Source organism: Camelus dromedarius, chromosome 9 (genome assembly GCF_036321535.1).
Source record: "Camelus dromedarius isolate mCamDro1 chromosome 9, mCamDro1.pat, whole genome shotgun sequence".
Lineage (NCBI taxonomy): Eukaryota > Metazoa > Chordata > Mammalia > Artiodactyla > Camelidae > Camelus > Camelus dromedarius.
The window spans coordinates 45287154-45301025 of NC_087444.1; the positions used below are offsets into that span (position 1 = coordinate 45287154).

General features: G+C 39.5%; 1 protein-coding gene across 2 annotated transcripts in view; it reads left to right on the forward strand.

The window, feature by feature from the left end:
* Nucleotides 1–13872, forward strand: part of CES5A (carboxylesterase 5A) — a 224436-nt gene that overhangs the window by 143223 nt on the left and 67341 nt on the right. For both annotated transcript variants that reach the window (XM_064489154.1, XM_010988455.3), the window contains exon 3: nt 4397–4528. In XM_064489154.1, coding sequence (XP_064345224.1) covers nt 4436–4528 — 93 coding nt within the window. In that variant the 5' untranslated portion in view covers nt 4397–4435. The remainder of the gene's footprint in view (nt 1–4396; nt 4529–13872) is intronic.

Here is a 13872-nt window from a genome sequence, read left to right on the forward strand (position 1 = left end):
GGCTGGTTCCAATATTGTTATGTTGCTGATGAAAACACAATCCAGTGAATAATAAGAGATCAGTGCCTATTTGGCTGAATGGTACGATGGTTTGAATTATTGGTGCCAAGTTTTTACTCCCCTGTAGCAGACATTCATACCTTTGCCATGGCCTCATGATGGACAGAGTGTAATTCCCCATTCCTTAACTCTGAGTTTGTCCACATAACTTTTTGGCCTTTGAGATACTGAAAGATGATTCAAGAAGAGACATGAAATGTCCTATGTGACTGGGTTTACCCTCTTTGTGCTTCTTCTATTGCTGTAAGGAAAATATGCCCTGGAGGCTGGTCCCAGAAGAGTGAGAACTATGTGAAGCAGCCCTGAATCTAAGTCATGGCCTGGAGTCAAGCCTAGTTGAACCTAGTCTAGATCAACCAAGCTCTAGCCAATCTCTAATATATAGAGTTATGTGGTGGTCTGTTACATAGGAAAAGCTGAGTTACATATGCTTGTAGAAAGAGGAAAAGCAATGATTACTACCATTTAGTTTTTGTGGTCTGGCTTTAAAGACTAGTCATATAAACTTGAAACAATACATCATGAGGAAAATTTAAAGGATGGCATTGCTGAAATATGGGAGTGAAGCTGATGATAAAAAAAATACATTGAAATTCAAGTCATGTGAAGAGTGATGACTGAGCTCCCCTGCTTGAGCTTTGTACCCAGATCTGAATGAAGACAAGCCCTCCAACAGCTGGAGTGAGGAGGGGCCCTCTTCGGACCGCCCATTCCAAATGTGGACTCCTAGAATCTCCTCACTAGCAGAGATTTCCAGAGTTCACCTGGCCCAGACTTTTGTCCTGTGCACAAATATATTCTGTGGCATCCCTGATGGAAGATGATCCAAATTTACTCACTTAGCTGCTGTGTGATTTTAGGTAACTGCAAAAAATGTTGGAGTCAGACAGACTTGGTTTTAAATTCCAGCACTGTGACCTTAAGAATTTACTCATTTTGGCTCTTCCCTCTCCACTGGAAAATAGAGATAATGAGAATGCCTACCTTACAGAGCGATTGGGAGAATTAACTGGACACCAAAATAGCACATTCATCACAGCACCTGACCCTGGATGCAGTGTGTCCCTTCCTGCTTTGGACCAGCACAGAATACATCAACCCTCTGCTGCACGAAAGCCTTCTCATAGCTCTGTAAAGAGGCGAATGGAGAGAACCAAGCTGAGCTCTGCTCGGCCCCTTGCACATCCAGTCCAGATACTGAGCCTACTGGGCCGAATGGGCTATCTGCTGCCCAACTCACATGATAGGGCATTTGAATTTTAAATTTTCAATTGTCAGCACATTTCAATGTCCTGGGACTAGGAAAACATCAGAGGCAATTATTGACTGTTTTATTGATTTAATCAGATAATTTTGTACAAATTATGGTCCATAAAAATTCTGGGCTTCCTGTAGTCATCCACAAGCAGAGTTTTGTTGTAATTTAAAATGGAAACTATTTATCATCCCTATCATGTAGGATCTGGAAAAGCCGAGGTGGGTCCACGTGAGCTCAGATGCATGTAGAAAGTGGGCGAGGGGATGGTTCACAGAACAGAGAGCAATTTCTAAGTGAGCTGAACCGTGAAGGTGAATGAGGAGAAGAGAAGACAAGAAAAGGAGGTTGGGGCAGGTCAGAAACACCTTGAGTAACAGAGGGGTTTGAACTTTGTAAGCACTGGGAAACCATTGAAAGTTTCTGAACAAGAAAATGGCAAAGTCAGCTTTGCTTCAGGCAGATAATTCTGGCAAGAAGGTGAGAGTGGACTGGCTTGGTAGGGGTGGAACAACTAGAGACGGAGTACTTATGAGTCTCTTGCAGTCATCTGGACAAGAGGTGATAAAGGTTGTGCTTGGGTCCTGGAAAATAGAGAACAAATTTGAGACATATTGTAGTCAAAAATCTACAGGACTTATTGACTGACCAGGAAAGGCAAAGAGAAAGGGAAGGATGACTCAGATTTTAAGCCTGGGGAAAGAAACTGAGTTATCTAATTTAACATGCAGGATGTGGAACATTCCTAGCATCACCAGTTTTTCTCATTTATTCTTAATGCATATGTGTGTGTATATACTTAGCTTTATGTACATACAGAACAGTATTAAAGAAATCAACAGCCCAGTATACACACACACACACACACACAAAACTCCAGTCTTCATTCACTTTGTGTACATAATTATGGATATTGTGAAATGAGGGTATGAGGCTTTCTAACTTCATCTGAGAAATTACAGTTTTCATACTGACAGTGTAGGGATTATAGTTTAGGATTTTGAAACCTTTAAACTAGTCCTACTGATAATAGTAGCTGCAGTTGACTGAGTGTGCCAGTCAGTGTGCCAGTGCTTTTCACACATCACTTCACTTGTCCTCACAACAATTTGTGAGAGGGACCCTTTCTCCCCAAGGGTCTCCCCAGGCCACTCCCAACTCCATCTTCCCTTGCTCCCTGCAGTAAAGACTGGCCTCCCTTGCAGGGGTAGCCACGTAACCCAGGCCTGCACAAGGAGGATGTGAATGACATCTGCTTAGAATGTTCTAGGTAAGATCTTACACTGGCTTCCTAATAGCAGTGGAAGAGGAGACTGATCTGGCACTTCCTCTGTCCCCAGGTACCTGGCCTGAACATGGCAGGTATGCTTAAAGCTGGGACAGCCATTTGTGATCATTGATTACACACATGTAGATGAAAAGCCAGTGGCTCAGGATTTCAGAGCAGAAGACAAAGTGTGCGACCTTAGTGACATTGTTGAGCCACCAAAACAGCCTTGGAACCATGATGTCTAGGCTTCTTGATAAGTGAGATAATAAATATCTGCAATGTTCAAGCCACCATTAGTTGGTTTTTCTATGATTTGCAGACAAATGCATCCTGATGTTCGGTTGCTTGCCTGGGCCCAAGCCAGGAAGTGGTGGAGCTAGAAGTCAAGCCCAGGTGTTTCTGACTCCAAAGCAATACTATTAGTTATCACATATTCTCCCTTCCAACACCCATGCAGTGGGAAGGCCTTATTTCATTGTGTGTGGTGGATACATCTGCTGTCTTTCCCAAGGTCTCCATCTCTCACTTCTTCCTCCAAAGTTTGGTTGTCTCTCAAGTGTCAGACACTGAGTGGACTTAGGAGATAGTAAGATGGTTATGATTGAATCCCTGTCCTCAAGTTGGTCATGATATAGTCTTGGGGTTGGCAAGCTATGGCCCATGGGCCCAATTTGGCCAACTACCAGTTTTGTACAACCTATGAGAATGGTTTTTATATTTTCAAATGGTTGAAAGAAAATCAAAAGAAAAATAGATCATGACCTGTAAAAATGATATGAAATTCAAATTCAAGTTCAGTGTTCATAAACGCAATTAGAACAGAATACAGTCATGCCCATTTGTGTATGTATTGTCTGTATAGCTTTCACACTTCAACCACAAAGTTGAATATGTATGGCCTGCAAAACCCAAAATATTTACTACATAGTCCTTTACAGAAAAAGTTTTCTGACCCCTGGTCTGGGAGTGGGGGCATCTAGAGAGAGATCAGGCAAATGAACAACACATTCTAGGTAAGGCAAAGAGAAGGGATGGATACTCAAGACACTTAGAAAAATTTCCCAAAGTGACAGGAGAATCCAAAGCTCTGAGTCTTTTTCACTGGAGTTTTCCCCTTTAAATATTGATTCTATAAAAGAGATCAGAGGTGGGGGTGGACTCGGGTATTTGTCAGGTTTAGTTACCTTTGTCTGATGAATGTCTCTTGTTAACGTGTTATTCCTTAGACATAGGACCACGTGCTTCAGTAGATTTCAACTCCACCCAAATGGAGAGAACATGAATTCTTTTAATGCACACTGTAAAATTACCTTGGAAAAAATTGATTGACCTTTTAATTAAGGCCCTCAGAGCCTTCCAGTTATTGGCTTTTGCCTGAAACTCTTATGCCAGAGGCTTTTTGTGAGCATGTGAGCCATTTCTCTCAAATCCTAGTTCCTGTCAAGCAGGTCCTGCCATCCTCCGGGACACTACATGCCTTGTACACATCCCTGGGTTGGTGGAAAAAGACCTTTCCATGAACCCAACTCTAAAAATCAACAGAATTGTTTAATTTTCTTTCCTTTTTTTCCTCAAAGAAAGTAAGTTCCAGGAAGTCTCCTGCAATAATAATGGTGCTTGTCGTTTGTGCGTCATCACACAACTGAGCACTTTTCTGTGCATTTTGATTCTGTGTCTTAAAATAGGCATGACCCAAATAATTTGATCATAATAAAAAATGATGAAACTATGTAAAACTATAATTCTGATATACCAACAAAACAGACTTTTGAGATGGATGAGTGCATACCCTTTTTGACTTTATTTTACAGATTAGGAAACTGAGGCTTAGCAAGAAAGGCAGCAAGTCAATGGCAGATCAATGTGTATGCTCTCCAGTTATGATGAAAATGAAGGCCAAGGCTACCTGGCACTTTTGTCAATCACACGAGTGTGGCTTACAGGTGGGTTGACTCTATAATTTGTTATCCAAACTGGAATACTTTGGCTCAATAGGTATAAAGCAAAACTGTTCACCAAGACCGATGGTCACCATGTATGTAGGTAAGGCAGGTGCAATAGGTCATGTAGACCTTTGGACTCATTCTGATAATCATGTGTGTCTTTAAAATTTACCTCTATTTCCTGACTTCTATCTCTGGTCCTGTGGATCTTGTAACCTTTGCATTTGATGAGGGTCAGGCCCCTGGAACAGCTTCTGTAGAGATCCAGTCCTGATTTCTCCCACTGATTACTGGTTTTATGCCATGTCCAGAGCCTAGGCAATGGAGAAATCAGGAGCTGGATCAAAGGGGAGAATATGGGTGTGACAGGTGCTCCTACAATGACACAATGATTCTCTCTCTTCAAGGTTAGGATTCCTGTCTTTCAGTCCAGGGAAAATGTTTTCAAACAGGACTGTGGCTGGTTCTAGACAAACCAGCATAGGATATCCAGGCAGAAGAAGAAAGAGAATGAAGATTTTTTTTTCCCTTGACACTGTGTGTTTTGTTGTGTTTCGCTTTTAGGAAAGAGTAGCAGTTAATCAATGCTTATTGATTATCAGTTGTGGCCTGATCTCTGAGCTATATGGGTAAACTAGGAAACATGACAGGAGGAGGAAGAGAAAACACAGTTATTTCATTATTGCTTATGGTAAAGAACTCATTAAGGAAATAGAGAGCTAAGGGCATTAAAATAATACTGTACTTGTAAAGGCAACTATTAGAACAAAAATACAAACCTTCCTAAATATCAGAATAGCATAACACAAAATAACTATAGAGTACATAATTAAAGATTAAAAAATAGAACTATTCAACAGCAACATAGTACAAATAATATGATAGAACAAAGACCAAGCGTATTTGACCTGTTAAGAGTAAATTGGTACTGAGATAAAATGATTTTCAGAATGGATCACAAAATGAACCCAATACATTTTATGTAAGAGATACATCTAAAACAAAGGCACAGAAAAACAAATATACACCAGGGTAACATAAACACAAAGAAAGCAAGGGTTGCTATGCTAATATCAGATAAGGTGGAGTTCAGGACAGATAAGGTGGAGTTCAGGACAGATAAGATAGAGTTCAGGACAAGGATCATTAAATGAGAAAGAAAGGTACATTGTAATGTAAGAGGTATACTTCGGTAAAGACAATATTTTTTCCAGCTTTATTGAGATAGAATTGACAAATAACATTGTGTAAGTTTAAGGCATATGGCATGATGATTAATATTACATACATAGTGTGAAATGATTATTGCAATAAGGTTAGTTAAAACATCTATCACTTCACATAGTTACCGTTTTTTGTGGTGAGAACATTTAATATCTACTCTCTTAGCAAATTTAAAGTATGCAATACACTATTATTAACTATAGTCACCATGCTATACATTAGAACTCCAGAACTTACTCATTTTATAATTAAAATTCCCACCTTTGTCTAACATCTCCCCATTTCCCCCACCCCCCAGCCCCTGGTAACCACCAGTCTACTCTGTTTTTATGAGTTTGATTAAGACAACATTTATAAATATCTCTACACCAAATAACGTGGCATCCACATTTGTAAGCAGAAGTTACAAGAGACACAAGAAATAGACAGACATACACAAGCAGAAGGGGAATATAATTCACTTCTATAAGAATAGATCAAGAGGACAAAATTAAAGATATATAATATTTAAGTAACTAATTAATGAGATAGACCTGATTAAACCATGTAATCAAAGAATACAGAATAAACTTTTTGTTTCCCCCAAAAGTTACAAGAATATTTATGGAAAATGATCATATATTATACCATAAATAAATCTTCAATAAATTCTAAAAATTAGATGTAGTTTAGATAATATTGTATAACTGTTATATTTTTTATGTAATTTATTAAACACTGATTACAAAATAGAAAGCAAAAAGCTCCTTCCATGTGGAAATTTTTAAAGGCTCTCTCAACTCTCAAAGAGGAAATAAAAATTGAAATGGGGAAGACTATCTTAGGAAACACCAATAATGAAAGTACTCTTTTTTTTAATTAAAGTACAGTCAATTACAATGTGTCTATCCCTGGTGTACAGTCCAATATCCCACTCATGCATATACATACACATATCATTTTCATATGTTTTGGAAGTACTCTTTATCAGAATTTGTGGGATACAGTTTGTTATGAGTTGAATTGTGTCCCACTCTCCATTCATATGGTAATGTCCGAACCCTCAGTACCTCAGAATGTGACCTTATTTGGAGACTGGACCTTTACAGAGGTAAGTAACCAACTTAAAATGAGTTCATTACAGTAGGTCCTAAATCAATATGACCAGTGCTCTTATAAAAAGGGAAACTTTGGTCACAGAGACACACACAGGGAGATGAAAATGAAGACAGCAATTGAGGTGATGCTTCTACCAGCCAAGGAACACCAAAGATTGCTAGCAAGCCTCCAGAAGCGATCCTCTCTTACAGTCCTCAGAACGAACTAACCCTACCAACACCTTCATCTTGGATTTCTTGGCTGCAGAAGTGTGAGACAGTATATTTCTGTTGTTCAAGCTATCCAGTTTATTGTATTTTTGTTACAACAGTCCTGGGAAACTAATACACAGTTAAAGCAACGTATAGAGGAAAACCATCGCCTTAAATATCAAAAGAAAGAACTCAAAACAGATGAATTAAGCATTGTGCTTAAAAAGTTAGAAAGAGTATACCAAAATAAATTGAAGGATACCAGAAATAAGTTATTAGTAATGATAAAAGTAGAAATTAATGAATTAGAAAACAGATAAACAGCACTAATAAATTAACCTCAAATCTATTTCTTTGAACCAATAAAATAGATAAATCATTAGATAACATAATTGGAAAAGAAGGATCAATATACAAACACACAAAATGAGAACATGAAAGGGATAGGAAAAGTTACAAATAAAATGCCAATTTGCAAAAAAAATAAAAATAAAAAAGGTCTTTTCTCCCTAATTTAATGTATACATTTAGTATGATCATAATAAGATATAAAGCATTTTGTTTTTAATCAAATGAGCTTATTCCAAAATTCACTTGAAAAAATAAACTAGAATAGTAAGAAAAAATACAAATAAGAGAAATGACTAGCCTTTCCACTTATAAAAACATATAAAGCCTCAATAATTAAAGTAAGGTAGTTGCGGTGAATGAAACATGCCCACGCAATAAAATAGAAAACCCAGAAATAGATTAAAAATACAGTGGCAATTCAGAATATGATAAAGAAGATAGCCCAAAGTATTGGAGAAAGGATGGACAATTCAGTAAATGATGTTGGAATAACTGGATAGCCACTTGGAAAAATTTCAAAGTTATCACAAGCTTAAATGCTAAATATGAAATATGAAAATACACAGAGAAAACATGGAAGAATTCCTTATAATATTGGAGAGGGAGAGGCCTTTCAAACTCTGACTCAAAATCTAGAAGCCATACAAGAAAAGACTGATAAATTAAATTTCATTAAAAACTCCTAAAAATTCTGCATGGGGGAACAAAGGAAACAACAAACTGGAAAAAAGTACTTGCAACCTTTAACAAAGATATAGTGGTAATTTCTGTTACTTTAAAAAGCCTTACCTCTCTTACAATTCAATAATAAAAAGACAAAATATGGGCAAAGGATCTGATTAGATATGTCTCCAAGGACGATATATGAATGGCCAATAAGTACATGAAAAGCTGTTCAATGTCATTAGCCATCAGGGAAATGCAAATGAAAACCACAGTGAAATAGTACCCCACACTATCCAAGGTGACTACAATAAAAAAGAGAGCTAGTAAGTGCTGGTGAGGATGTGGAGAAACTGGATCTCTCATACAGTGCTGATGGGAATGTAAAATGGTTCAGCCACTTTGGAAGACAGTCTGGTGGTTCCTCTCAAGATTAAACTCAGCGTTACTATATGACCCAGTCTATTCTAGGTGTATATCCAAGAAAATTGAAAACATATGTTCATGTAAAAACTTGTACCCAAATATTCATAGCAGCATTATTCACAATAGCCAAAAAGTGCTAACAACCCAAATGACTGTCAACTGGATAAAAAAAACTGTGAGCATCCATACAATATATTATTCAACAATAAAAGGAAATAAAGTACTGACACACGGTACAACGTGGAAGAACCTTGAAAGCATTATGCTAAGTGAAAGAAGACAGTCACAAAAGACTGCACATGGTATATGGTCCATTTATATAAAATACCCTGAATAGGTAAATGCATAGAGACAGACACATGATTTCACTCATACGTGGAATATGGAAAAAGAACTAAATAAATGAACAAACACAACCAAACAAAAACAAACACACAGATACAGAGAACAGAGTAGTGGTTACCAGAACAGAAGTAGGGGTAGGGAGAGGGCAAAATGGGTAAAAGAGGCCAACTATGATGGATGGAAACTAAACTTTTCGTCCTAAATATGTTGTAGTGTATACAGAAATCGAAACACAATGTTATGCACATGAAACTTACATAATATTATAAACCAATATTACCTCAATTTTAAAAAATCAAGTGCTTGTGAGGATGCAGAGCAACTGGAACTCTCACATGCTTCTAGTCCAAGTACAAATTAGAACAATCACTTTGGAAAATGGTTTGCCAATATCTGATAAAGCTAAACATTCACTACTTTATGACCCAGCATTCCTCTCCCAGTTATATATTCAACAAAAATCTATGTACATGTGAAACACTATTTGTATTAGCCCCAAACTGAGAACAGTGCATATGTCCATCAACAGTAGAATGGATAAATAAATTAAAATATTTTCATATAATGGGATACTACACAATAGTGAGAATGAATAAGCTACTGCTATATGAAACAACATGGATGAATTCCACCAATGTAATGTTGAGAGAAGCCAGACCCCAAAGAGTACATACTGTATATCTATTGATATGTTAACTATTTATCAAAGTTCAAACACAGTCAAATTTAATTCATAATATTAGAAGTCAGAGTGATGGTAACTTTAGGGGAAGAGGAGGTGGTAGTGAATGGCAGGGAGTGCAAGAGGGGCTTCTGAGGGCTGGTAATATTCTAATTGTTGATCTGGGTGCTGGTGGTGAGTGTGTTCACGTTGGAAAAATTAGTCAAGTACTTTCTGTATGATATGTTACACTTTAATGAAAATTTATTACAACAAAAAATAATTTATTAAAACAAAACAAAAGAATGAAGGTTTAAACATTTCTTTCTTTCTTCTAGTGGATCTCACAGGATTAGTTAAATTAGGGATATGAAAAGGCAATATATTTTATCTTAAATTACACACTTATGCATCCAAATTACTTAGGTGCATAATTATTTGGTGTGTGTATGATGTGTAATGCATAATGAATAACGTTTGTGAAACAGCTGCAATTTCCTATTCGTTTTCTTATTTAATTCTCACACAGAAATACATAGTGTAGCAGGGAGGCCAGATGGTGTCTGGATTTTACAGATGAGAAAATTAAGCTCCAAAGAGGTCGAGGGACATACCCAAGGCTTCTCAATTCGAATTTGTATGTAACTAAAAAAATATTGGCTGTAGGTGTGTAATTCACCATATGCATTTTAAATCTTGCTTCACAATTCAGAAATCCCAGGCAGAGAGAATTTAAGAGCTGAGATCCTTGGGTGCAGCTCTTCCCCTTTCTTACCCAGCCAGATTGCACAATCTTTCCATGTTACAGTTGATACCCACTAATAGACTCTGGCTGGAACACGACATTTATCTCCTTCTCATTTGTACCACACAAATGAAGTTAAAATAATGGCACTTTGTTGGCACAGAGGAAAACCAGTTTTAAAGTGTCCCACTTTTTCTCTTCTATTGAGTGTTCAGAGTTGATGCAAAATAATAAATGCTCTGGCCCAGTTTGAGAACACAGCCTGGTCATGCAGTAAAGACCAGGACTTACCCTTCCAGCAAGTGCTTAATCACGGGGCCTCCCATCCTACATGGACCCAAGCAAGTCCTTGCTTCTGAGAGAGAGTCCTGGAGTGACCATCTATGATGGTAAAGCAAGAAGGGGACACTGAGCTGGTGACTGGGTAGAAGTTCCTGTGGAGGCCTCAAGGGAGGTAGTGGGAAGGAGGCTGGACCAGAAGTTGGAAGACCTGGTTGAAGTCTTCACTCTTAATATCCACTAACCATGGGGACCTGAGCAAACCACAAACCACATTATCACACAGTGTCATGCAAAGAGCACTGGACTTGGAGCCAGACAAACCGAGGTTTAAATTCCGACTGGGAGTCTTACCAGCTGTGTTACCTTAATTCAATGTATCACCGTTTCTGGGTCTCATTTTCCTCATCTGTAAATCAAAGGGGCTATTTGGATGCTCTTAAAGAGCCATTTCCTGCTAGTTCATATTACATCTCCAAGGATCCATGTCCCCATCTGTGAAGTGGGGAGAGTGATTTCTGCCAGTTTATTGGTTTGTTGAGAGAGGCAATGGGAACAGGCGCCTGGGAGGTTTTCTTAGTATTAAATTGAGAGCTGCTCCCTAGATTCTTAGCACCATAACCATTAACCCCACTTTCTTTTATGGTCCCTTTGATAGGCTACATTTTCTTGAAACCATTATCTTACATTAGCTGCCTTTTTGAGGTCTGTTCATCCCTCAGTGAAGAGGCAATTCAGTCAGCACATGCAACCAGCAGCATAGCATTCCACTGGCTACCAGACGGAGGCAAAAGTCCTCTTGTGTTCCAATTCCACCCACTCTCTCCTCTCCCACTGCTCTACCATCTCAGTAGGGGAGTAATCTTGCTCCGTGACACCCTGACACTGAGGTTTACTGGATTGTCTGTGGAGATAGGCAAGAACAGAACCACCCCCCCATGAGGAGGGGCCAGAACTCCCTTGTAGGAGGGGCTAGAACACTCAGGAGGTGGGAAGAAGGGATGCTGGCCTCAGTGGTCTCTCTGTCTTGGGTTCATATGACTTTAGGCATATCCATGCTCTTGTAGTCACTCTAAGTGGTGGGGGTCTTATAGGATCTCTGCCCTGTGGTGATGGCCAGGAGCAAGCCAGAACCCTCCCTCTGAATCATTAGATTGGCTGTCTGTAACTCTGTGGGGGCGGTGTGTGTGTGTGTGTGTGCCCCTGCACGCATGCACCCGCATGTTTTAAAGGAAGCACAGCACTCCCCTGAGGCCAGCATGTTAGTTGTGAAAGAGATCAGAGAGCCCCAGGAGGTCAGACATTGCAGGGATGGAGAGGCTAGGCTGTGAGGTCCAGCCATGCTCCATGCAGAACTTTATGTCCACATGGATCCTGGTCCCCACTGAATGCCTGACTTCTCTGGGAAATATCCCCAGCAAGAGGTTACCTTGCCTCCTGCTTGGGTCCTCCTGAAATCTTCATAAAGCCTTATTGCTCCTTCCTTCTTCCATTCCACAAATATCATTGATTACCTGTGTGCCCAGCTCTATCCAGTGAGCAAACAGACTTAGCCCCTGCCCTCATGGAGCTTACCATCCAGGGGAGATCTGACCCTGGAAAATTCTTCCTTTGTTGGCCCCTGATCTACCATCAAAGCAAGCCTGTTCTTGGTCTAGCTAAGTGGAGGTTGTGGTGGTGAACCCACAACACTTCCTATGAGACTAGGTACATCGTTCTCTCACATCTAAACTGATACAGGCATGGGGAAAGGGAAATGTTGTTGTTAAAATGACATCTTCCTCCCCTCTGGTCAGCCTGGATGGCTGTAATAGTCCCTAAATCCATTTTACAAGACAACTGGTATTTAAAACATTGTAACCTTGAGAGACTGGCAACCTCTATGCTTTATCTATCTCCAAATCAAATTAAGTCTCTGAGGTGTGTACTGGAGGGAGTCATTATTTTTATTATGTGGGGCACACATTGTCATAGAATTCTGAGGTGTATTAGCACAGCTATAATTGACAAAATGCAATATATATGTATATTATACAATATGGTCTAATTAAAATGATGCTTCTGATATGCTGTATATTTTATTTTTTGTATAAGAAGATCTTTGGTAGGTTTATCAAATTAATTGAAAAATCTGATGATATTTCATGGATTTTAGAGCTGGCAATCTTATTCATTAACTAGCATTCTCATTTTTATAACAGAGGAAACTAAATAGAAAGAGCTAACTTGTTATACAAATAGAGATTGATTAAAGATTCAAACTCAGATCTCTGGGCAACATCCCAGTAGCCGTCCCATTTTGTAGATGAAGCTCTTAAGAAGTGAAGGCTTAGCTGGTTGGCTAAGGTCACCTGGCTAGTATTTCTGTATATGTGAAGTGGGCAGTGCTTACAGTGTGAGATACATACCTTAACAGCTGGAGAGAGATGGAGACCAAGTAACGTGTGTTTCTTTTCTACTTTAAAATTCTATGGTGGGAGTTGGTCTTCTATTGATGAATAATGGTCTTAATAGACCTTAATAGAGAAGGAAACAAGGCTGGCCTGGGGGGATCTTCTTCCCTGGGGTGGTCAAGATGGGTCTTCATCTGCTCTCAACAGGATGGGCCTGGGACAAAGCAAGGCCATGTACCTCTGTGCTCAGGGAAACTCTCAAGGTTAACAGTCTCCTAAGCAGGAGACTGTGGGGGACCCATGCCAAGTAGGAAACTGGTTCAAGGAAGCCACCCTCATGAAGGAGGCCCCAGAGCATCATGAGGAATCCAGTCTGTATCATGCTCCTGATCTACATGCCAGTTTTCAGGGCTTGGTCCCAAGACCTCTGCTCCAGGGACCCAAGATGGTACATCCTCCTGGTCCCTGGTTTGTTTTCCTCAGGTCTTTGATCCAGGCTGGTGATCAAACAGGTTTGTCACAGTGGCCACAGAGAGGGCCTGTAGTGGGACCGGGCCATTGTTAATGATGTCTTGGGGCTCAGCTCTTCTCAAAAGATGCATGGAGCCCACAGACAGTTCTAGGGAAGTTTTCTACCTACCATAGGTGAGGAAGTGAAGTGGGTTGCAGCTGGGGAAAGAGCTGACACCAGTTCATTCATTTATTTGATTCATCTATTCATTAAACATTTACTGAGCATTAGCCATATACGATTCATGCTTCAGGGTGCGGCTAGATACCACAGCGAATGGACGAGTTCCCTGCTCCCGTGGAGCAGAGGCTCCACGAGATACAGACAATAAGGAATCACAGACAATATATTATCACAAAGTGATAGATGCAGTGAAGAAAAGCAAAGTAGAGTGGAAATACGGAGAGTGATGAGATGTACAGTGTTAGGTGGGGTATTCAGACACCTCTGAAGAGGA